Raw genomic sequence first — 25,064 nt, 5'->3', positions numbered from 1 at the left:
TTCCAGAAGATGTGCGACAATCCTCAACTTTGGCAAAGTTCAAATCAAAGCTGAGAACATTTCTATTCAACTGTGCATATGACAACTGAAAGTGTTTTATCTGCACTCTTCATTTGTTTTATGGAATGATTTTATGAAGTGATTTTAATCTTCTTTCCTGTAAAGCACTTTGAATTACCTTGTGTATGAATTGTTCTCTATAAATAAACTTGCCTTGCCTTGCGTTGCCGTGTCGGACATGCCATGGCTGACTCCACAAATTGTGATGATAATCTAATGTCATGTCAATAAAGGAACATTACTGACCACTAGTGGCCAAAATACTACATGTACCTTTGTCTTTCAATATTTTTTTAAACAATACACCATAGTCAACTACAAAACAGCAAGCATTTATTAATTCATTTTTGAAAACCCGCGACAGCGCAAGCGAGCAATAATCGAAGTGTGATATTGCGAGGGACGACTGCAACTGCCCCCTCCGTGAATCACCACCTTACCGTGGTGGAGGGGTTTGTGTGCCCGAGTGATCCTAGGAGCTATGTTGTCTGGGGCTATATGCCCCTGGTAGGGTCTCCCAAGGCAAACAGGTCCTGGGTGACGGGTCAGACCAAGAGTGATTCAGAAGACCCGTATGAATAAACACACGAGGAGAGACCGCACCTCGCCCGGAAGTGGGATACCGGGGCCTCACCCTGAAGCCAGGCCTGGGGGAGGGGCTCGCAGGCGAGCGTCTGGTGGTCGGGCTTTCACCCATGGGACCCGGCCGGGCTCAGCCCGAAGAAGCCACACGGGACCTCCCCCCTGTAGACCCACCACCTGCGGGGGCAAGCATAAGGGTCCGGTGCATTGCGTTTTGGGTCGCGGTCGAGGGCGGGCACCTAGGCGACCTGGTCTTCGGCGGCCAAATCTGGTTCTTGGGACATGGAACGTCACTTCTCTGGCGGGGAAGGAGCCCGAACTTGTGAGAGAGGTTGAGACATTCCGACTAGATATAGTCGGACTCACCTCGACCCACAGTTTGGGTTCTGGATCCAAACTCCTCGAGAGGGGCTGGACCTTGTTCTACTCTGGAGTTGCTGCAGGGGAGAGGCGGCGAGCTGGTGTGGGCTTATTAATAGCCCCCCGGCTCAGTGCCTCTGTGTTGAAGTCATCCCCAGTGAACGAGAGGGTCATTTCCCTACGCCTTCGGGTTGGGGAAAGGGTCCTGACTGTCGTTTGTGCGTACGCGCCAAACGGCAGTTCAGAGTACCCAGCCTTCCTGGAGTCCATCAGAGGGGTGCTGGAGAGCACCCCAACTGGTGACTCTGTCGTTTTACTGGGAGACTTCAACGCCCATGTGGGCAATGACAGTGTGACCTGGAGGGGCGTGATTGGGAGGAACGGCCTCCCCGATCTGAACCCGTGCGGTGTGATGTTGTTGGACTTCTGTGCGAACCACAGTTTGTCCATCACAAACACCATGTTCCAGCATAAGGATGTCCATAAGTGCACATGGCACCAGGACACCCTAGGCCGCAGGTCTATGATCGACTTTGTAGTCGTATCATCAGACCTGCGTCCGCATGTTTTGGACACACGGGTAAAGAGAGGGGCTGAGCTGTCAACTGATCACCACCTGGTGATGAGTTGGATTAGATGGCGGGGGAGGATGCCGGACAGACCCGGTAGACCCAAACGTGTAGTGAGGGTGTGCTGGGAACGTTTGGAAGAGTCTCCTGTTCGTCGAGTCTTCAGCTCTCACCTCCGGCAGAGCTTCTCCTGCATCCCGGGGGAGGACGAGGATATCGAGTCCGAATGGGCTCTATTCCGTGCCTCCATTGCTGAGGCAGTCGATCGGAGCTGCGGCCGCAAGGTGGTCGGTGCCAGTCGTGGCGGCAAGCCCCAAACCCGATGGTGGACACCAGAGGTCAGGGCTGCCGTCAAGCTGAAGAAGCAGTCCTATCAAGCATGGATGGCTTGTGGGGCTCCTGAAGCAGCTGACGGGTACCGGCAGGCCAAGCGACACGCAGCTTCGGCGGTGGTCGAGGCAAAAACTCGGGTGTGGGAGGAGTTCGGTGAGGCCATGGAACACGACTTTCGGTCGGCCTCTAAGAGGTTCTGGCAAACCGTCCGGCGCCTCAGAAAGGGGAAGCAGTGCCCGGTCCACACAGTTTACAGTGGGGACGGGAGCCTGCTGACCTTGACTGAGGATATAGTTGGGCGGTGGAAGGAATACTTTGAGGCCCTTCTCAATCCCACTGACATACTTTCCATAGAGGAAGCAGAGACTGAGGATACGAACGCGGACAGTTCCATCACCGTGGCTGAGGTATCTGCGGTAGTCAAAATGCTCCCCAGTGGCAAAGCTCCGGGGGTGGACGAGTTTCGCCCTGAATTCCTCAAGGCTCTGGATGTTGAGGGACTGTCTTGGCTGACACGTCTCTTCAACATTGCATGGAAGTCGGGAACAGTACCTCTGGATTGGCAGACTGGGGTGGTGGTCCCCCTTTTCAAGAAGGGTTACCGGAGGGTGTGTTCCAACTATAGGGGGATCACACTCCTCAGCCTCCCTGAGAAAGTCTATTCCAGGGTGCTGGAGATAAGGGTACGACCGTTAATCAAACCTCGGCTACAGGAGGTGCAATGTGGTTTTCGTCCTGGTCGCTGAACACTGGACCAGCTCTACACCCTTGCAAGGGTCCTGGAAGGTACTTGGGAGTTTGCCCACCCGGTCTACATGTGCTTTGTGGACCTGGAAAAGGCATTTGACCGTGTCCCTCGCGGTGTTCTGTGGGGGGTGCTCCGGGAGTATGGGATTGGTGGCGCGCTACTACGTGCCATTCAGTCCTTGTACAACTGGAGCAGGAGCCTGGTTCGCATTGCCAGTAGTAAATCAAGCCTGTTTCCGGTGAACGTTGGCCTCCGCCAAGGCTGCCCTTTGTCACCGATTCTGTTTATAATTTTCATGGACAGAATTTCTAGGCGCAGCCAAGGTGTCGAGAGAGTCCAGTTCGGGGGCACTAGGATCTCATCTCTGCTATTTGCAGATGATGTGGTCCTGATGGCCTCATCGGGCTGTGACCTGCAGCGTTTACTGGGACGGTTTGCATCTGAGTGTGAAGCTTCTGGGATGAGACTCAGAACCTCCAAATCCGAGGCCATGGTTCTCAGTCGGAAAAGGGTGGATTGCTCCCTCCGGGTTGGGAATGAGGTCCTGCCCCAGGTGGAGGAGTTCAAGTATCTCGGGGTCTTGTTCACGAGTGAGGGAAGGTTGGAGCGTGAGGTCAATAGGCGGATCCGCGCAGCGTCTGCAGTAATGCGGTCGCTGTACCGGACCGTCGTGGTGAAGAGAGAGCTGAGCCGGAAGGCAAAGCTCTCAATTTACCGTTCGATCTATGTTCCCACCCTCACCTATGGTCATGAGCTTTGGGTCATGACCGAAAGAACGAGATCGCGGATACAAGCGGCTGAAATGAGTTTTCTTCGTAGGGTAGCGGGACTCACCCTAAGAGACAGGGTGAGGAGCTCGGTTATCCGGGAGGAGCTCAGAGTAGAGCCGCTGCTCCTTCACATCGAGAGGAGCCAGCTGAGGTGGCTCGGGCATCTAGTCCGGATGCCTCCCGGACGCCTCCCTGGTGAGGTGTTTCGGGCATGCCCAGCCGGGAGAAGGCCCCGGGGAAGACCTAGGACACGCTGGAGGGATTATGTCTCACAGATGGCCTGGAAACGCCTTGGTGTCCTCCCGGTGGAGCTGGAGGAGGTGGTCGGGGACCGGGAAGTCGGGGCTTCCCTACTGAGACTGCTGCCCCCGCGACCCGGACCCGGATAAGCGGAGAAAAATGGAATGGAATGGAATGGAATGGACTGCAACTGCGGTAAACAAGGGATGACTGTCGAGTCTTTCTATGACTTGCTTATATTCCGCACGTGTGTGTGCTTCAAATCAAGCTGTCCCTGGCCCAGATCTTGCAATCATGCCAGAGGAAGTGTGCCGGGCTTGGGCGGGGATCTGCGTACTCTCACAATAGCCAAATGTGTCCATCCTTTGGTCTGAAGGGCATGGGATGATTAGCCGAGTGTGAGTATGCTCTAAACTGCAATTACGAGTTGAAACTTAATCAACAGCACCTCCGCTGGTTGCAGTCAAGTAGCACATTCTATTTTAACACTTTACCTGAGAATAAGAGCAACAGAAGTGAAATGGATTTCCTTCCAAACGATACAGTAATCAAAAAGTAGATACAGTTCTCCTTCAAGGTGACTGAAATGTGGGAACAAACATCCTGTGTAGCCTCATTATGAGCACAAGGACTTGTAGGAACGTACTGTACGTACTGCACATTAAATACAACCATCACTGTTGGACTACACACTCACCAGAATCTGCCTAATGAGGAGCTACGCCAAATGTAACACACAAATGCATTTTTTCCATTGCTTTACACACATGAGATTTGTGCTAATGTGGCATGTGAGGTATACAAATGCATGCATGTTCATTCATATTCATTCAAAGCGACTATTCCTTACTATAAAGAGAAAAAGGCCTGCAACCGCATCCTGCAGGAAACAATTAACTATCACTCTGTCAAAGCAGAGGTAACAGAGAAACATCTTTAGTCGGATGTCAGTGGCGCTGACAGTGCCTAAGGAGCATTTGAGAGATCAGGTCTGCAGCGCTATCATTAGACAGAGGGGCTCTGATCACAGGGAAGCATGCTGACAGCACATAAAAAAACAGGCATTGTTCTGTCAATTCATCCTACTTTTAGCCCCCTACTTCAATTTCACTCATACGTCCTCCTCTTAGAACCAGCGGAACTCTGGTAGTCAACATCAAGAGTAGGAGAGAATGAGGCACATCATTAGAGGGAGAAGACAGAGGCAAGGGAGGATGAAATCATTTAGATGCCGCCGCAGAGAGGAAATTGCTACGCCTCGTCGGGATGGAGGGAGGAGGGAGGAAGGACGGATCAAAAATAAGTGGGAAGAGCTGACTGAAGAGGGGATGAATGGTGGTGAAATGGGGGAAAGAAACAACATGAGAATGCCACAAACAAATAATAAATCAGACGAGGTTCAATTTTGATTGTGTGATTTCCTGATAACACATGTGTGTCAGCATGTTGACCTCCAATCAGATGTCAGGCATCGGTGTGCCTTGTTTGAGATTATTACTGCCAGGAAGCAAAGATGAAATGTGAAGTTGCTGTCATGTTTTAAACATAACACCGATAAATGCGGAGGCTGCCCAAGCTTTTGACTGCTTAACAAATACGGTTTGTCACCAATCATTGACTCTTTGACCTCGAGATGTGAGATAAACATAAGAAAAATGCCCTTTTTAAAAAATATATATATATATATATATATATATATATATATATGTATATATATATATATATATATATACTGTATATACATACAGTATATGATTCCTCACTGGGTGATGAGCCATTTGCGCTTGCATTTGCACAATGAAAATTCTAACCATTAATTCTTCCAGTAGTTAAGAAATTAACTGTGACTTATACACTCATCTTATTTGTGTTTCTTTATGTTATACAGTGAGCCTCAATCGCTGAATGCCAAACAATTCAGAGTTTAACAAAACATTCTGAAAGGATGCATCTTAAATGTTGCGCAACACTCCACAATCATGCATGATCAGTAAGACCATGCATGATAACCCGCACAGAATGCTTTCTAGATCTTCCAGACTCTGCATCTTCTTCTGCAGTTCCTGCCTCCCTGTGTAATTTACGCCACCCCCGGCCCTCCTCCAGGTACGGCTCCGCCGAGCCCACTCCGCTGTGGACTTCCGGACAGCTGCCGAACCCCTTTTGCCGATTATTTACACAAAATAAGCACAGTTAGAACACTGATAAATTGCTACTTACGGCTTGCTCTTCGGACTCTTCAACACGACCAAGTAACGTTGCAAAGGTGTCGGACTTCAGCAACAGTTTGGCCGATAGTCCAGCTTCGTATTGACCCATGTTCACAAAACAGTCCCGTGTGAAGTGAAGTGCCATTGACAGATGAGCATATTTTTCTCTTGCTGGCCGGGAATCAGCAACTCCAACCACTTCTGCTTGATGCTTGCCTCTTTATGCACACCCGAACAAACATTTCCTGGGAGCCATCGCACGACGTGCTAACACAGTGAACAGAGCAAAGCAGAGCGGCGGTGCTGGGCATGCCAATATAAGGAAGTCCGGGTTGCACTGACGTCAATGGAACTCGGTGTTAAAAAAAACTCAGTGCAAAACTGCTTTCAGGGCTCACTTCCAAATGTGCAAACCTCATTATCTGATGCGGTGGCATCATTTGACACGAGAATAAAACATTGTAACAACATTTATAGGCTAGGAAAGAGGAAAAGCATAGTAGGTCCCCTTTAAGCAAAAAAGAAAGGTAATTTTATATTATCTTTTAGCTGCAGAAAAAAATGAGCAAAGAGCAGGAGGGAGGCAACAAACTAAAAAAAAAAAAAAAAAGGAGGCACAGAAAGTGCGGGAGTGGGAAGTGCTGACTAGAAGACATCGCTTTGTGTATTATGATCACTTTTTAACAGAAATTCACAATGACGATCCAAGAGGCTACTGAAATTACTTGAGAATTCTCACCCAACTGCTCCACAAAGTGGTTGAAAAGTTAACCCATTCATGTGAATGTGACACGTTTTGACACGCACTTCCCGCATTGTTTAGGCATAGGTTGCGATGTGTTCGCTGTGCGTTCACGACTAGTTCACGGAAATTATGCGTGCGACAAATTTTGAATATTTCAAAATTGTCTTTGTGCACTGGCATGCAGCCCCGCACAGTTTACACATGCTTCGCACCTGTTTACGCACCAATTTACTCAATGGAACGCCATTGGCACGCAAAATTGTGTTCCACTGCGGTGACAAAATGTGTGCAAGTGTAAATGAGTCTTTAGACTGATGCACTTACATTTTGGTTAGTGAGCAATTTCAGCTACACTCCTGAACAATAGAATCTGAAACTTCTGATCAGCTGATGAACATCTTGTCTGAGTTTTCATGCCGTTTTCAATCTATCGACAACTCTCTATTTTTGGCCTCATTCTCCTGTTTCATCTTTTTGCATTTTGATGCTCCATTCAGGGGTTGTTTTGCATAAAACAACACAAAATGAAAATTGCACACTAAAGGCGGCATTATGTCAGAATATTACAAAAACACTGCCAGCTACAAATAATGTCTTGTGGCTTCATTCCAAACAACAGAATTGCACACGTCTTTTTACCTGTCTGCATCTACAGGACAAACAAATGAAGCCCTCGGGCTGTCAGAGACAACAGCTCTCCTTTTACCCCCTAAAATGCAATTAGCCATTATAGGTCCCTCTGTAATCTGCCTTGTTCTTATTTTATTTGCCTCTGAAACAGTGGGGTCTTATCTCGCTTGTATTTACACAGAGCACCACTTCCGCCCCCTAGCATTGGCAAACAAAGCCAAAGTTATCACATCCACTCAGAGAAAATGCTCACCGTGTTTGGTTAAGGCCTTACACCATTAAAAGAGAGGTTAGACAACAGAACCCTTGAGAAGAGCATCAGAACTGGTCTGGGCTCTACAAAAGGGACTTTCTGTTAAGAATAAAATATGGCCTGGGACACAATATGTGTGTGTGTGTGTGTGTTTGTGTTTTACCGTCATTGCCCTGGCTCCCCTCTCTCTTCAGCATCTGCACCGCCCCCACATACTTCTTCAACTGGACCTTCAGGACCTCATTCTCCCTGCACAAACACACACACACACACACACACAGCTATCACATAACCAATAAAGGCTAATAATAAAGAGGTTGTGGGCGCAGTATTGGGCGGAAAGGAGGTGATTTATATGCTTTCCCTGCCTAATATTCTTACTGCAAACCCATTAGAGACTAGATGAGATTGATTTCAGACTATATTTGTAACATTAAGCTCTTGGTCTAACAGCAGACGTATGTGTGCAATGATGTGTCACCTGAAGACCAATGAAAATAAAAATGAACTCCACAACAGACTGAAATAGCAATCGATTGAAATACCAAGTACAGCTGAGATGCAGTTCTAAATGAGTCATGCGCAAGTCAACTCAAACAGTATGGAGACAGGTGACAATAGGCGGCAGTATTGCTCTTCAAATTCTATTACAGTAGCATTGAGTACAGCTGGACCAGCTGGTCTTAGGCCACCACTACTTTCCAAAACAGTTTTAACAATACATTTAGCAAGATCACACAAAAAACACAAAACTCAGTTACACAAACCTTTGCAGAGGAATAATTTTGGTGAGTACCTGGATAAATGTGTAGCTATAGAGAGGAATTTTTACTATTTGAGTCACTATAGCATCAGTGTTCCCCTTAGTGTACCCCAACTGTGATAAGTGAATTTCCGTGATAAGTGAAATATAGTTCCTTATTTATAAATGAAATATATTTGTAGCTACGATACAAATCCTGTTTACGACCTTCTAAACACGGTTTGTAACATTATTAAGAACCTCTAGACATAAAATAACATCCCTTTACACTCATATTACCCAATATCGTAGACAAAATAAGAGTAAATAAGCCATTTAATACATAAATAAGACTCGTATGTTACTACCTGACCTGAGTGAGGGACTGACAGGAAGTGAGTGTTCAGAGCAAAGTTGCAGCTTTCCGAGCGTCCGCTCCGTTTAGTGTGCTTTTCGGTTAGTGCTGATCTTCTTTATCAAAATGCTGGCACTTGCTATTTTCTTTGGCTCCATTCTGGGTTGTTGATCGTGTCTTTGGAAACAGTCACATCAAGAAATCACGTCTTCAATGAAGGTAAACAACTTTAAATAATTTCTATTTTAGTGAGATATTTGAATTTTGTATTTATAAGCATTTTGAATTGCTTTCTGCATGTAAAACTATAATTGCAAAACTTTAACAAGATGTTTTGTGCTCACATTTTTGGGTTTCTGGAACAAATCAATTTGATTTACATTATTTCATATGGGAAAAATTGGTTATCATCCGTCTCGGTTAGAGTCGGACCTTCTGGAACAAATTAAATGTTATACAAATATATACAGTATACAACCAAAGAAACACTTGTCAATATGATGCAGTGAAGTTCTACACCACTATTATTATCTTTGTGAAGTGTACCTAATATTGCAGGCGGGGAGAGTATTCAATTCATAGAGTGGCATAAAAAAAGGTGGTGGGTTTGTTGGATTGATTGAGGACGCAGACACAAAGACGCAGTGATAACGTAAATGAGTCGACACTAGCTAAACATCGACTTGGGGAGGAAATCAATCAGAGTTGGAGCGAGGCTTTATGCCCTTGCCAGTTAAATGTAACAGCCTTTGTCTTGCTCCACTGCTATATCTAACCCACCCCACCCCTTTCCCCTTATTCTCCACGGGTGATTTTTTTTGCTGCCCTGCTTATCAGACCTCATTCCCCGCCAACAAAGGCGCCGTCTGCACGGAGACCTCCAACAGCAGCCACGATGAGCTCTCCACAGAGTCGTCCACGCCGCTTATCAAACCTGCTCACGGCCCATGCGTTGTTCCAGCCTGATTAAATTATATCAAATACACACCGCTCCCACTCCATGTGTGTGCTCACGGAGGAGAGGGTCGGGGCCACTCACACAGATATTGGAATGTGTCTCATTTTACTGAGAATGGGTCTGGAGTTTGACGTTAACGCCAGAGGGCAGATAACTGCGTCTGAGTGAAGAGGTCTCACTCAAGCTCAGGTTACAAAATTTTTTTTTGTAAATTTTTTTCGAGTTTTTACATTTTGACAAACCAATCACAGATGCAAATGAAGTGCAGTCGCCCCTCGCCACTTCACGGTTTGGATTTCACAGCTTCACTATGTCACGGTTATTCAAAAATATATTCATTGATAAATCAAAACGTGCATTCAAAGACTTGGACGTAGTATTCTACACTGGTCACTACGCGTCAGCAATGGTACTGTAATGTTTGGTGAGACACACAATCACCAGACTTGATCGCCGGAACAACAGGCTTTTATTGCAGGTCTGCATAATCTCACAACAGGCACAATAATCCCTAATAAAAATACCTAATAAAAACACAAGCTATTGTTGCAGCCGTAACCGACACCAAGCTAAAACTTAACTGTGAACCCTCGGCAACACTTCCTGTCCGCCACTCATTAGTGCTCCCCTGGGAAACACATTTATAGCAACACAACAACAACACACATTACTCTTATCACATCTAATATCTTTGGTAATACGAGTGTAAAGGTGACTATAGAGGTGTTAGTTCATGTCTAGAGGGCTCCAATAATGTTAAAACCTGTATTTAGAAGATCATAAACACATTTTCTATGCTCTAACTACAAAAATATTCCATTTATAAGATCCTACTCGGGTCTGGAACCAAGTATTAAACGAGGGATTACTGGATTATCTTTGACGACAGAAGGGCCGACCCACAGACAGACAGACATATAGACAAATTGAAACATGCCTAGAAGAACTTAAAGTACTGCTATAAAGGTTTGACGTAACCTGACAGCCCTAGTGAGCTATTTTTTTATGGCACACCACAATTTAAGATACTGCACTGAAGTTTATTCTCTTCATTGTTTGTTTGTATTGAAGACAGATGAAGATGTATTCAAGATTGAGGATAATCTTTTATTTACAGCAAATGTTCCTTTGTGTGAATAAATGATTCTCCAAAGAAGCAGTACTAAAGTGCTGCGCTTCGGACTGATTGCATGTGTTGTTTTTCCTGGCCTGATAATGAACTTGTTTTGTTGAATTATTGATCCCTGAAACACTTAAAATGTTTTCTGCTGAAGTAAAACACTGGTCCGCCGTCATTGGAGAGACAGCTTGAGCTGAAAAGTATGCAATAAATTTCACACTGTGGAAAAGCGGAATTATTGGTACTAAAGCTTAAAGCGTATTCTAATTGGTAACATTTGGTGAATAGAGCAGACTGATAAAACAGGCATGCAGGTATAAAAACACTGTCTGTTAAAGCCACAGCAATTGTCTTGTTTTATGTCATGTAAGCAGTGCAGTGCTTTGCTCACACTTCAGTCCACTAATTTAGTTGGCAACAGGCAACAATAGCGGATTTAGAAGGTTTGAGACAAAGTTTAAAAAAAATATATATATACAATGTATTCCAAGGGTGTCCAAAGTGCGGCCCTGGGGTCATTTGCATCCCACAGCTGTGTTTTTTCATTGGTAGGCAGAAGATTCTAAAAATATTTTTTAACAAAGAAACTAAAAATGAGTAAAGACAAAATATTATGGTAATTAAGTCACAATAGTTGAAAAAATTAATTGAGAGAAAAAGGTCATGTTGGTTTAGAAAATATCAGTGGCCCTTGCATCCTTTTCATTATGTGGCTCTCGGTGGAAGACATTTGGACACCCCTGATGTAACCGATACGCCATTCTACTGAAAAAGGATGCATATCTGTATAAACATAAAAATATGCACAATAACCTGGCTGCGTAAATGTGCGCCTTTTGCTTTAATTACAGCATTCACTCTTTTTGGATAGCAGTGAGATAGCAGATAGCAGATAGCAGCATGGCACATCTTGAATCAACAATATTTGCAGAAGCACTCCAAGTCTGTAAGGTTACAGGGGCAAGAGATTTAGGTCTGAGCTGTGGTTGGCCCCAATATAGTCATCACTCACCACAAAATATGCATATTTAAGCACATTTTTTGTATTTGTTTACTTAAATTAAGCATTTTCAAGCATAAAAATGGTAATTCAACTAAAACACAAATATAAGACACATTCAAAGGTGTGGTGATATGTAGTATTCTACGCCGGTCACTAGGTGTCAGTAATGTTACTCTAATGTTCAGTGAGACACAAAATCACCAGACTTGATCACCGGAACAACAAGCTTTTAATGCAGGTTTGAATTACCTCACAACAGGCACAATAATGCCTAACAAGAGCTACTGTTGCAGCCGTAACCCACACCAAGCAAAAACTCAACTCTGATGCAACTTCCAGGCCACCCCCTCTCAGCTCCCTTAGGAGCAGAACACATTTACAGCAACACACGCACACAATAACAACCACAATAATAATGCCCTGACGTGTCATTACAGTACATTGATGACACAAAAACCACAGCAGGATTTACTGGACAAAACAGGAAGTAAAAAAAGAACAACAAGAAGCTCTCCCAATGCGCACGTGACATGTGTCCAGCCTTTAAGGCAGATTGAATTGTAGACCGAAATGCCCTCACGTGCTCAACAGATTTACTCTGCCAGGGAAAAGTGTGAGATACACTTACCCTGTTATACAGAATTTATTTGACTTGGATGCTTTGTTATTATGTTTGGAGTGGCCGGACCGGAGCAGGAGGGGACAGAGAAGAAGAGAAAAGAAGCCGGGTGGTGTGGGGTGGGGAGAGAGGAACCCCCGCCCATCCACCAACACGCCAAGGGACATGCCTCCAGGGTGTCCCTTGGCAGACAACCGCCAGCCAGGAAACAGAGACGAGCCAGACACCAGCAAGTAGCGGGGACCGCCCACCAATAAAATCTAAATCAGGATGTTGTCTACAGCCACAGCTGTTAAGGCCAGTGCTTTATGGCCCAGCGCAAATTAGAAACCGTGGCGGTTATTTGCTGTTGTGAGTTTTGTTATTTGCTTCATGGACCTGATGACTGTGGGAGACTCGGCAGGTAATTGAATAGAGGCATTAGTTGGAGCATTTATGCTTATCAAGCCAGTTTACTCAAATTCCCATCCCTATTCAGAACCACAAAAGGAAACCTTTTAAAACAAACTAAAATACAAATATCCAAAACCTTAAACTAGAACTGCAGCCCAAACTGTGTGTTTATACGAAGATCACCAGACAATCATCTGAACCTCAAAGTCTATCTCTTCCGGGATTCTAAATGTGTTAAATGAGTGCCGAAAATGAAATACTCACAAACTGCATCCCTTGGCCTGCTGATATGGGGCCAGCTGACAACTGCTTATGCATCTGGGGAAATAGTTCGCCCTAGAAATACTTGTCAGTGTACGTCTCAGAGGGTAAAATAGTATTTAAAATGAAATACAGATTAATAGAATTTGTTGCTTGAGAAGCCCAGTTTATGAAAGACAGGGAAGTTTGCGTCTGAGAGATTTAGACCAAAGAAGTTGAGGACTTTTTGGACACATGAGGGACAAAACCCAAAACAGTATGTATGCGTCAGAGTGATAAGAAATTTGAATATGCAACGCAAATAAAGAGAAAGTTTTTAGAGGAACTAAACTGCACTAAAGATTAATAGAGAAAGAGGACACACTGATGTGAGTAGGAGCTCCAAAAAATCTCAAGAGAGGCGCTTGAACTTCAACTACCAACAGTAATTGCTAAAGTTGAGTCTAAACCCTTGGGTTACGTTTTTTGTCTTTTTGCAGCACTTATTATTTTTATGCTTGAGAGTTGTTTTAATGTGCAATAAACACAGCAAATTGGCAGTTCAGGTATGCGCTCTGCTTTTATTTGGAAGTAATAAAGGGGAGGTACGAAGACGCCTTCAGAGATTCATGTCTCTGAGTAATGCTCCCGAGTGCAATTTATTGCTCACTTCTCTACAGAAGGAACATCAAAAATAGCATGCGCTTGTACCACACTTCCAGTGCCTATAGCAGAAACATTGTACACTGTCGATAGAACATCAACACTTTACATTCCCAAAGAGGAAAAACAGCCTAAGCACTCTAAATGAGAATGTCACTGTGCAATTGCAGCTCAGAAAAAGGCACCTGCTCCCGTTGCTTTCAGTGTATGCGTGTGCGTGTGTGCGCACATATCCGCCTGTCCAACCACCCCCTCTCCCAGTGACGAAGTACCACTTCCCGATCCCACACAACTGGCCACCTTCCCATCTTCCCTGCTGCGCGAGGCCTGCTTTCTGCTCTGCCAACTGATGGCGTAAAAAAAGGGGTTGAAAATCTGTGCATGTGTGTGAGTCAACAAGGGTTGGAGGGTTGGAGAGTCAGAACAGAGCATTTTTTGTTGTTTCTGATGCACTTTTTCAAGTACAGTCTTCACTCGCCACTTTGCGCTTCAAATTTCGCGGCTTCACTTTCTCACAGTTTTTCAGAACTGAATTGATAAATAATGCAGTTTCGGTATATTATTAGTAAAAAAAATATGCATATTTAAGCAATTGTTGCGTAAATGAAGCATTTTCAAGCAAAACAATGGCTAAAATACAAATATATGGCATTCAAAAGGCGCATTCAAAGATGCTGATACGTAGTATTCAACACTGGTCACTCGGTGTCAGTAATGTTACTGTAATGTTCGGTGAGACACACAAGCACAGACTTTTATTGAAGATTTGAATTACAAGAATCCAAACACGGGCTACAGTGGCAGCCGTTACCCACGCAAAGTTGAAACTCAGTTCTGAAGCCCCCGTCGTCACTTCCTGTACTACATTAATTTGGAACTCCAACAACAATAGCACTCAAAAGACAGGCTCAGTGAATGCCTACAATCTAGGACAGGGGTGCCAAACCCTCCGGCTGAGATCATTACTGTGTTTTTAAATCATTTTAAATCGAGCAAGACTCTCGAGCTGAGTTGTAAACACAAACGCCGAATGTTGTTTTAACACCAACTCAGTGTTTTCCGAATCATACCACAGTGGTGTTGCTGAGTATGATGAAAAGTAAATGTGTCACCATAGGTGATGATTGTCATGTCACGTGTAGAAAAGTCATCAGCCTCACAGACATCCTGTCAAAATATTGAATGTGAGGCATCCAATTAATATTGGTGTTGTATTGGATTTGACTACTAGAAAATTCCTGGCAGACGTGTAATCGAATAAATAAGGATGTGCTGTATGGGTTCCATTTGTTGAGTGTGGGCTGGCATGCTTACATTACATGTGAGCAAGGGCCTTACATTTTCATGTTATATTTGGTTAGGTGTGTGAATAATACAGTAGCTCACTTGTAGCCTACTGTATGTCAGAGCTGCTGAGTGTGAGCAACTCACAAAGTGAAAAGTTGAATCTACAGTATGTCTGCTGAATTCTATTTGCTCTCTGCCTCGAATATGCGGTCAGGGAAATAACTATTTAAGCCCCAGCTGATTTTCTACGAAAGAATATGACCAGTCAAAAATGTTTATGTTTGCGTTATTTTTTTTTTATCCTTTACATTAAAAAAACTGTAACAGACCTGCCAACCTTGAAGAAATGGAGCTCTGGAGCTCCATGCACGATCTCACCTTGTGGGGTATCAGGAGGGAATCAGCCTACTACAGTATTACACAGCAGGCACTTGTTGATGATCTCGAAGGAGCTGGGATCACAGTCACCGAGAAAAGCATTGGTAACTCGCTTTGCTTTAATGGACTGAGATCCTGCAGTCTCCGCAAGGTCCCCCCCGCTCATGGCAGCACATGTACAAGCCTGTCTGAAGTTTGCTAATAAAATCCTGAATGACTCAAAGAAGGCTTGGGAAATGCGATGTGGTCAGAGGAGTCGCTGTGGTTGGAGGCAGATCAATGTTAAATATGCCTGCAAGAACACGTTTCCTACTGTCAAACATGGAGATGGAAATAACGTTCCGTGCACCTTATAATGTTGAATGAGAACCTCAGGGCCTCAGCCAGAACACCGACGATGTGTCGTGGATGGGTCTTCCATGACCAAAAACAAATGACCAAAGCAAAACAGGAGTAGCTCAAGAAGAAGCACATTAAGATCCGGTAAGTGGCCTAACCACTTACCGGAACTTCTGGACTATAGAGCACACCAGTATATTAGCTGCACCCACTAAATTTAAAGGGGACCTATCATACTAACGTCAGGCCTTTCTCTTAAGATCTGGACTCCTATAAAGCAGCGACACACAATAGCCCGCACAGAACGCTTTCTCCTCCAGGTGTGATTGGTCACACTCCCAAGCACTCCCAAGGACCTTTTGCCCGATTACTTACATAAAATGAACACAGTTAGGACACCGATAAATTGTTGGAACGTTGGAATGGTGTCGGACTTCAGCAACAGTTTGGTAGATAGTCCAGCTTCGTATTGGCCCATGTTGACAAAACAGTCCCGTGTGAAGTGCCGTTGACGGATGAGCATATTTTGCTCTTGCAGGCCAGGAATCAGCAAATCTAATCAAGCTTTCTGCCTGATGCTTGCCTCTTTAGGCACACACGAACAAACATTTCCTGGGAGCCATACGTGCTAACGGTGAACAGAGGAGAGCAAGCCTACAGCGCTTGCCTGGGCATGACCATATAAGAAAGTCCGAGTTGCATTGAAATCATTGGAAATTTTTTTAAAAACTCAAACTGGCAGAGCCGTCCAAAACTGCTTTCAGGTCTCACTTCCAAATGCGCAAACCTCATTATCTGGCGCGTTGGCATTGTCTAACACAAGAATACAACATTGTAACAACATTTACAGGTCAGAAAAGAAACATTGGTCCCCTTTAAAGAAAAAAAAAAAAAGATTTGTACAAACACAGGCTGCACCAGTCTATAAGCCGCAGGTGTCCACGTCGTAACATGGGTTATTTAGTACACAGAAAGACGTTACACAGAAAGTGTTTTTAACTTTTAATTAAATGAATCTGTTTTTCCCAAACAGTGTCGAACAGTGCGTGTAACTTAACTAGTTAAACAGTAGCCTACCAAAGAAGCCATTCATCACAGTCATCATCCTCCTCCTGGGAACTAAAACTACTAAAGGTGTCTTCTTCAGCATCACAATTGAATAACCTCATAATTCCTTTGTCACACACTTTGTCAGTCACTCTCGCTCTTTCGTTGTGGCTCTTTGAGTCACTTTTTTCTCAAGGCAAATTAGCCAATTAGCTTGAGCTATACTCTTCATCAAGGAGTAGTCCCGCCTTTCGAGACCCGTTGGTGATAGTGGAGGGTTGGCGATTTGAGCAAGTCCAAACAGAAACTTTGTATTACTACCCTTGATTAAACTTACTTTAAGATGTTGTTAGATCAAAACACGATCGCTGCATAAGACTTCAAAGAGTGATATTAGCTTCCACTTCACTCGTCCACATCACTACTTCCTGCACTCTAAGCATCACAGGAAATGTAGTTTTTAGCCATCAATTTGTGCAAGCCACAGGGTTCAAAGTGTGAGAAAAAAGTAGCGTATTATACAACGGAAATTACATTAATCCTATAGAAAATCTGTAGAGGGAGATGAAACTTCAAGCAACAACCTTGAAACCTTTAGGAGTTGGGGAGTATCTGTAAAGAGGAGTAGACTAAAATTCTCATGAGATGTGAAATGTGCGCAACCCTGGTGACTAACTACAATAAATGTCTCACCTCTGTGCATGCCTATAAGGGTTTCTCTATCTAGTAGTAAGTCACATTTCGCTTGGGGGATGAAATACAAATAATTTATAACCTTTATTAAAATTTTTTTTTTCTGGATTATTGTTTCAATAAACTCACCATAATAATGCTGTATTATTTGTGTCTTTAAAAAAAAAAAAATCAGCAGGGCATCTATTATATCCCCAGTGTGTAAGGCAAACTCAAACATGAAATGCCCTGAAGATTGTGTTAGGAATTCAACACACATTTTTGTCAAAAATGTGCCTCTAAAGCTGTGCAAAACTGCAGAGTTAATGTTAACATGAAGCTGCTCAATGTCACATTTTGTAAAAGTATCCCTCATCCGTGCAAGAGAATGACAAAAGACTGTGATACAGATAGCATCCAATGCCAGTAGCCTCTTACATTGAATGATACTGACAGCTTCCAGAGTCTATTCAGTGGCTAGCTGCTCCTTTGGTGGTATTTATATTCGCTATTGATCGAGACAGATTTGGCTGAGGAGGAAAAACGGCACTTGAGATTTAGCCATTGACGAATAGAATGGGATTTGTGAATCTGTGCGACTCGCCTGCAAGATGCGCATTGCGTGTCACAGTCACCTGCAGGTAGAGCGAGGCGGGCGAGAGGCCATCTCCACCTCGCCCACTGTCTTCGCTCCATTAAAATGTTCCATGCGAACGCAGACAATCATCACATATTAAAAGCTCCATCAGCTGCTGCACTGTCCTCTTGGAGCCGTTGAGCCATCTGTTACAACTGGCTACATTCTGGGCCGTGATAATGCATAGAATATCAGGGAAAATGCTAAGTTTACAATTAAAGAGAGTGGATGAAAAGCACAGCAAAATGAAAGCTTTGCAAACCAATTAGATGTTGCCGATAACAATTTTTATGAAGGACAATCCATTTCTGGTACTGAATCTCTTCAGCGACTGTTGTTTATTGGACTTTTGACATCATTTTGTTGTTGTGTGAATAATTTTTGGACACAAAGGTATATTTTTTTCAATTAAACATTTCATTGTATGGCGTACTCACATTAGGCCAATTGTACCATGCTCGGGTCCACTTCACACCTAAAGTCTGGCACGTTTTCCAAGTGTGAGTGCTCTGATCCGCGCTTGAATTCAGCGTACTTCCCTTCCTTTAGCACGATTGTAAGAGGTGGGCCAGGGAAGGGCACGATTCCATGCACTTAACATAGCTGAGTCATAGAAGTGGCGACCCAAACTGACAAAATTTTTCAAGTAAAACCTCTTATGTCTTATATTTTAAGCGTCTGTTTGCAACAATGATGCAGCTAATTTTAGAGGGCGCTAACTTTCTAACGTGTTGCAAGCATTATATCTCGCCATCTTCCTGGGCCCGGTTGTTCAAAACTCGGTTGTTTTAACCACTGGTTAACCCCTAACCACCGGTTAAATTCTTAACCCGCCGTTAGCTAACCAACCAATAAATATGCGTTGTTCAAAAGATGGTTAGTCGCGTCGTTACTTAACGGCACCGTCAAAGTTAACCGTGTGGTTGACGTCACTGGTCAGCGCCAATATATCCCACAATTTTAAGTCCACGCTCGATGCCTGTCCCCTTCCGCTGAAGCTTGGCCAAATCGGCCATAAGCATGGCATGCTTGGACCATGGTGGCGTAGCAAGCAAAATAGCACAAACACGAGGTGCATTCATGGACATCCGGTCATTACACAACTGTTTTTCTGTGACCCAGCAGTTGTGAATCAATGGTCTAAAGCAATACTCCCTTAGTTTTCAATTCACTGACATGAATATCGTCGTATAGAACAGCTTTTAAATATCTCACATATAGCACAATTGCTGCACAGGAAGGTCCTGTCAATCATGTGACACTTGACAGAACACTGACTGCCTTCTACCGGTATGTGGGCTGTAACATCAGTGGCATCAGAACTATAGACCTAATGTATGCAAAAATCAACGGTGCATACAGTGCTGCCCCCCTACCTGCACTGGGGAAACAAGACCACAACCTGGTCCTGCTCAAACTTCACTATACACCAAAAGTGACAAAGTTACCCATAGCCACACGCTCATTCAGGAAGTGGTCCGCTGAGGCTGAGTACGCTCTGATAGACTGCTTCGAGACCGCTGACTGGGATGCACTGCAGAGCCCCCACAGTGACATTATAAATGAAATGGTCACCTGCACCACAGACTACATCAACTTCTGCATGCGTGTTGTTGTGCCAGTAAGAACTGTACGCTGCTTTGCTAACAACAAGTCCAGGATAACAAGTGACATCAAACACCTTCTGAACCTGAAGAGACAGTGACACACAAGCATTTAAGCAGGTACAAAAGGAACTAAGAGTCCAGCGAAGGGCAGCAAAGGAGCAGTACAGAATGAAACTAGAAGCGAGGACGCAGAAGAACAACATGAAGGAGGTGTGGCAGGGAATGAAGACCATCACGGGCTGTAGCTCAAAGAGAGGTGCCCACATTGAGGGGGATGTGAGGAAGGCAAACCAGTTAATCCAGGTTTTTAACAGGTTTGACCAGCCCATCCCACACACAGCTGCCCCCATACAAGTCACCAGCATGGAAAGGGACACCTCTCCTCATCCCCCCCCTCGGATGGAGTATCACTTTGACTTCTGAAAGCCTGCGTATTGGAGCTGGAAGATCCTCTACAGCTTATCTTCAACCTGAGTTTGGGGTTGGGGAGGGTTCCACAGCTGTGGAAGAAGTCCTGCATCGTTCCAGTCCCAAAGAGACCACATCCTGGTGAGCTGAATGACTTCAGGCCGGTAGCCCTGACATCGCATGTGATGAAGACCATGGAACAGCTGCTGAGGCCACAGACCCTCCGCGCACTCGACTCTCTGCAGTTTGTACACCAGGAGAAAGTGGGAGTTGAGGACGCCATCATCTTCTTGCTCCACCGATCTCTGGCTCACCTGGACAGAGGCAGTGGTACTGTGAGGGTTATATTTTTGGGCTTCTCCAGCGCCTTTAACACCAACCAGCCTCAGCTCCTGAGTAGGATCACACCTGGTGGCATGGATCACAGACTACCTGACTGGCAGACCTCAGTACGTGTGACTGGGGAATTGTAGGTCTGACACTGTGACCAGCAGCACTGGGGCACCGCAGGGAACTCTCTCCTGTTCCGTTTACCCTGTACACGTCCGACTTTCAGTACAACTCTGAGCTCTGCCATATACAGAAGTAGGCAGACGACACGGCCATCGTGGGATGTAGCAGGGATGGACAGGAGGATGAGTACAGAAAACTGATCCAGGACTTTGTCAACTGGTGCGACACAAACCACCTGCACCTCAACACCACCAAGACCAGGGAAATGGTGGTGGACTTTAGGAGAAACAGGACACAGCCAGTACCTGTTCTCATTAAAGGTGACCGTGTGGAGGTGGTTCACACCTACAAATACCTGAGCGTGCATCTGGGTGTTAAACTGGACTGGACTGCCAACATAGATGCTCTGTGCAGAAAAGGGCAGAGCCGTCTGTACTTCCTCAGAAGGTTGGCGCCCTGCAATGTATGCAAGAAGCTGCTACAGATCTTTTACCAGATTGTGGTAGCAAGTGTCTTCCTCTATGCAGTAGTGTGCTGGGGGAGCAGCCTCAAGTAGAAGGACGCCACACGCCTGGACAAACTGGTGAGAAAGGCAGGCTCTGTCCTTCGCACTGAGCAGGACAGTCCTACAGAGCAAAGGACACTGTGGAGGCTCCTTTCCATCATGGACAACCAGCATCATCCAATGCACAGCATCATCTCCCAACAGAAGAGCAGTTTCAGTGGCAGATTACTATCACTACCCTGCTCCACTGATAGACTGAGCAGATCATTCCTCCCCCACGGCATGCGGCTTTTCAATACAACAGAGGGGGAGCGATAAAAACACACACAGGCCTGGAATTATTACACTTTGATGTATTACGATTATGATGTATTATTATTATTTGCACTACAAATTTGACGTGATCTGTCCCATATTTATTTATTTGTTTATTGATTTTTATTCTTTTTCTTGTCTTTCATTTTCTTGCCTGGGTTGTTTAATTTCATTTTGTGATTTAAGTGATTAAGTTCATTATGACATTTTTGCAGAGCTGCTGGAAATGTGAATTTCTCTTGGGGATCAACAAACTACCTAAGTACGTACGTAACTACATCTATGTATATCTATCTATCTATCTAAAAACTAAGTTTCAACCTAAGCGGTTTGGTTCGTAAATACGAGACTGACTGGAGTGCTAGTTACATGCACAGCAGAAGAATACATAATCATGCGTAGCTACGCTGGGGAAGGACAATGTCTCTTTTGTTCTTTTTTGTTATTCCATGTCCAGTGTGCAAGCCAACTAAAGGGATCCGACGTACACTTAAAATGGTCATAGGAATGTAACTACTTCATAAACAAAAGACCGCCTGTATTGCATTGTATTTTATCGCTGGCAAAATACAGTATTGTGGTAGTATCATAGCTTGTGCTACTCTAACTAATGCGGAATACAATTTTTACGTTACAATCGGATCACAGCTTCTGTTTGGTTTCAAATTCACTTTCTCTCTGGGCAGCCTATTCAGTAAGCATGTCCTAACTCGTGCGGCGACAAATCAATGACCTCACAATGTCCAGACAATCAAGGAATCAATCATCTATGCGGCCTTCTTCGAATTAGACACAACAACATAGTACCGCAGCGATTGCGAGAAAACCAATGAGATCTTAGCAGCAAAATAAAACAATAAACGTGCGCAGGTCCGACTCACTTAACTGGAGTCACTCTGACATCGATCAATTCTCGTTGATCACTCGACTTATAGCAGTCTGCCATGTGAAAGAAAACATGTTGTGGCTTTCTTTTTAGACCACTGAAGGATGACTAATCCTCTATTTAAAGGGCTCAGTCCACAACCGAATCCTAGCAGCAAGGAAGCAATCAATTGGAGATGGAGAGGTGACTCAAATCCCTTTCAGGGGAAACTGTTGGTGGCCACTTGTGTAATGTTAGACAAAGGAAGACGCATCAAGGTGCAATGACGGGTTGTAGAAAACAGACGCTCCTTCAACAAATAATTGTGTGGTGACTCGCTCACTGGTAACAAGCTTGACTGTTAATGTTTACAACAGTGATGTAGCACAATATAGTCATCAACATAGCAGCTTCATCACGCAATTCATTCTCAATAAGCTATTCATATTTGGGCTCAAAAGTTTGCATGCATATCATGGGCATACCGTAAATATCATTCATTCATTCATTCTCTGTCCTCGTCAGGGTCACGGGGGTATGCTGTGGCCTATCCCAGCTGACTTTGGGCGAGAGGAATGGTACACCCTGAACTGGTTGCCAGCCAATTGCAGCGTTAATATGATATTAAATATACAGTAAATATCATAATCATTTGATAAATAACTTCATTATTTATTTGAACTGTTCCCTTTCCAGAGTGGACTAATCATAATATGTACATCAATCATTTTAAAAACAAACAGTTAAACAGGTGAGTACACTCAAAACGTGCTTATTTTTTTGCAGTGTTGAAGAAGCACCACATCATAAAAAACACGTGAAAAGAACTGTACCAACTGTACAATGTTAAGTGCATGAAAAATAGTAGCAAATAAAACCTTCCAGTCACAAAACGTTTACGTCAGTGATAGCAATCAAGACGATTTGGACACCACATGATTTTGAGATATAAATACATAATTAACTTATTCACGTGGAGTAATTTGGCCCCATAAATAAAGCCTAGCTTTGCAGCTCGTGTGTGTCCAAAGAAAAAAAGTCGTTCGAGGTGCATCCCACGTTAATGAAATCCTGGGAACGATTGTTATTGGATTTCCGAAGTACCTGTAGTTCGTCGATATTATCCGTGTGAAACTGTGTGCTTATTTTGCAAACAGCACATCAATACCGACTTCCACTGCAAATCATTTTACGCAATTACAGTTAATACCAGAGACACTCAGTAAAACCATGATATTCCTGTCGGGTGTTTGTGTTGGTCATTTTTAGTTGATCATGAATGAAGCTAACAGCTAATAGTTCTCACAAGGAGAACTGTAGATTTAGAGAAGATGGGAATCCTAAAACGGATGAAAATGAAAATACACCTTTTGCTTTGCAACATGGGTTTGCTCAACACTGAGGATGTTGGCTTGTTTGGCTGATGTAACACTGAGTGAGTGATTCACCCACTTGAAATCACAGGAAATGCAGAGGAAAGGCCTTTAAGAGGTATCTCATTTGGGACGTTTCGTCTAAGTAATAGGGGTGAAACGATTCTTCGAGTAATTCGAGTACCTCCTTTACAAAAAAATGGAAGAATTTTCACGTCGTGTACGCAGAGGAAGGAGCAGATGTTTGCTTGAAGGAGCGCGAAGGTGGAAGAGGTGAGGGAAAACGGCAATGACGATGATAGAGAAGGAAAACAAAATATAAAAAAAGAGAACATGTCGAAAGTGTGGGAGCATTTCAGGCTAAAGAACAAGTTGAACAGTGCAACGTGTATCCATTGTAACGCGGCACTTACATACCATAGCAGCACATCTTCCATGTTGCAGCACAAGATCCGAGACAAGGTAAAATAAAAATGTAGCGCAAATCAGTGAGGTTAAAGTTAATATACCATACTAACATAACATTATCCGTGTGGAGAGCTAGGTTTCTCTTCACTACAACTGCTGTCGGTTGTGTGGTTTTCATTATAGGGAAAAAACCTGATACCGATATTACATTTTTATGCCAATATCGGGCCAGATAATATCGGCCCACCGATATTATCGGACATCCCTAGTGGTTACTTTATTACAGTGGTTTGCCGTTAAGGTTAACATGACGTCATACAGGGTTTATTTAATCTGCAAAAAGACAGGGCAGTGAGTTAAAGACTTAAAAACTGAAAACATTTTAGCTCACTAATCAGTAGCTGGTCATTTCGAGCTATACTGCGTAACGGAACAAAGACGTGTGTGACTCCTATCCTAATGTGCTCCACTATACTGTAGTAGGTGTCGTAATTTTAGCTTGAACACTGCAAAAACTCAAAATCTTATAAAGAATATTATTAATCTAATATTAGTAGAAATTATTTGCCTGTCTAAGTTTATGGTTCATACGTTTACAGCCATCAATGTACTGTAAGATGTAATTTAGTCCTCGTAATGACTATTTATCTCCTTTTTCAGTAAATCTACAAACCATCATTATGTAGTCCATCAAACCCCCAAAAAATACAGTTTGTTCCTATGCGAAGCTAAGAAATAAAACTATTATCTAAAAAATGAAACCAATTGGTTGTTCGTTATTGAGTCAAATGTTTTATTTTCTATTGTGTACAGTCAAACCTGTCTATAGCGGCCACTGAAGGAAAACGGCAAAAGTGGCCGCTACAGACAGGTGGCCGCTATAGACAGGTTGCCGGCCATTTTGAATTTGTGCACACACATATTAACATGTATTCACAAAAAGACTGAAGCAAAACCAACAGACACAGGGGAAAACGCTCTGTTTACACATAAACAGGTAAGTAAAACTAGGTAACAGCTCCGGTGAGGAAACTAGTAATATCAATAACAACAATGAACCAGCGCCGCACATTCGACGGCACTGGCCTTTTATCCGCCACAAATGTTAATTTACCGCAGTTGCGCGGCCACCAGGCATGAAGCGGCTGCCTCTTCCTCCCCGGAGAAGGCACAGCCC

General features: G+C 44.0%; 1 protein-coding gene across 3 annotated transcripts in view; it reads right to left on the bottom strand.

The window, feature by feature from the left end:
- Positions 1 to 25,064, bottom strand: part of snx29 (sorting nexin 29) — a 202,801-nt gene that overhangs the window by 149,778 nt on the left and 27,959 nt on the right. For all 3 annotated transcript variants that reach the window (XM_054755500.1, XM_054755509.1, XM_054755517.1), the window contains one exon: positions 7,664 to 7,749. In XM_054755500.1, the coding sequence (XP_054611475.1) occupies positions 7,664 to 7,749 (86 nt within the window). The remainder of the gene's footprint in view (positions 1 to 7,663; positions 7,750 to 25,064) is intronic.

This window comes from Dunckerocampus dactyliophorus, chromosome 2, assembly GCF_027744805.1.
Source record: "Dunckerocampus dactyliophorus isolate RoL2022-P2 chromosome 2, RoL_Ddac_1.1, whole genome shotgun sequence".
In the NCBI taxonomy this organism is placed as follows: domain Eukaryota; kingdom Metazoa; phylum Chordata; class Actinopteri; order Syngnathiformes; family Syngnathidae; genus Dunckerocampus; species Dunckerocampus dactyliophorus.
This window is presented reverse-complemented; position numbering and strand designations above follow the sequence as displayed.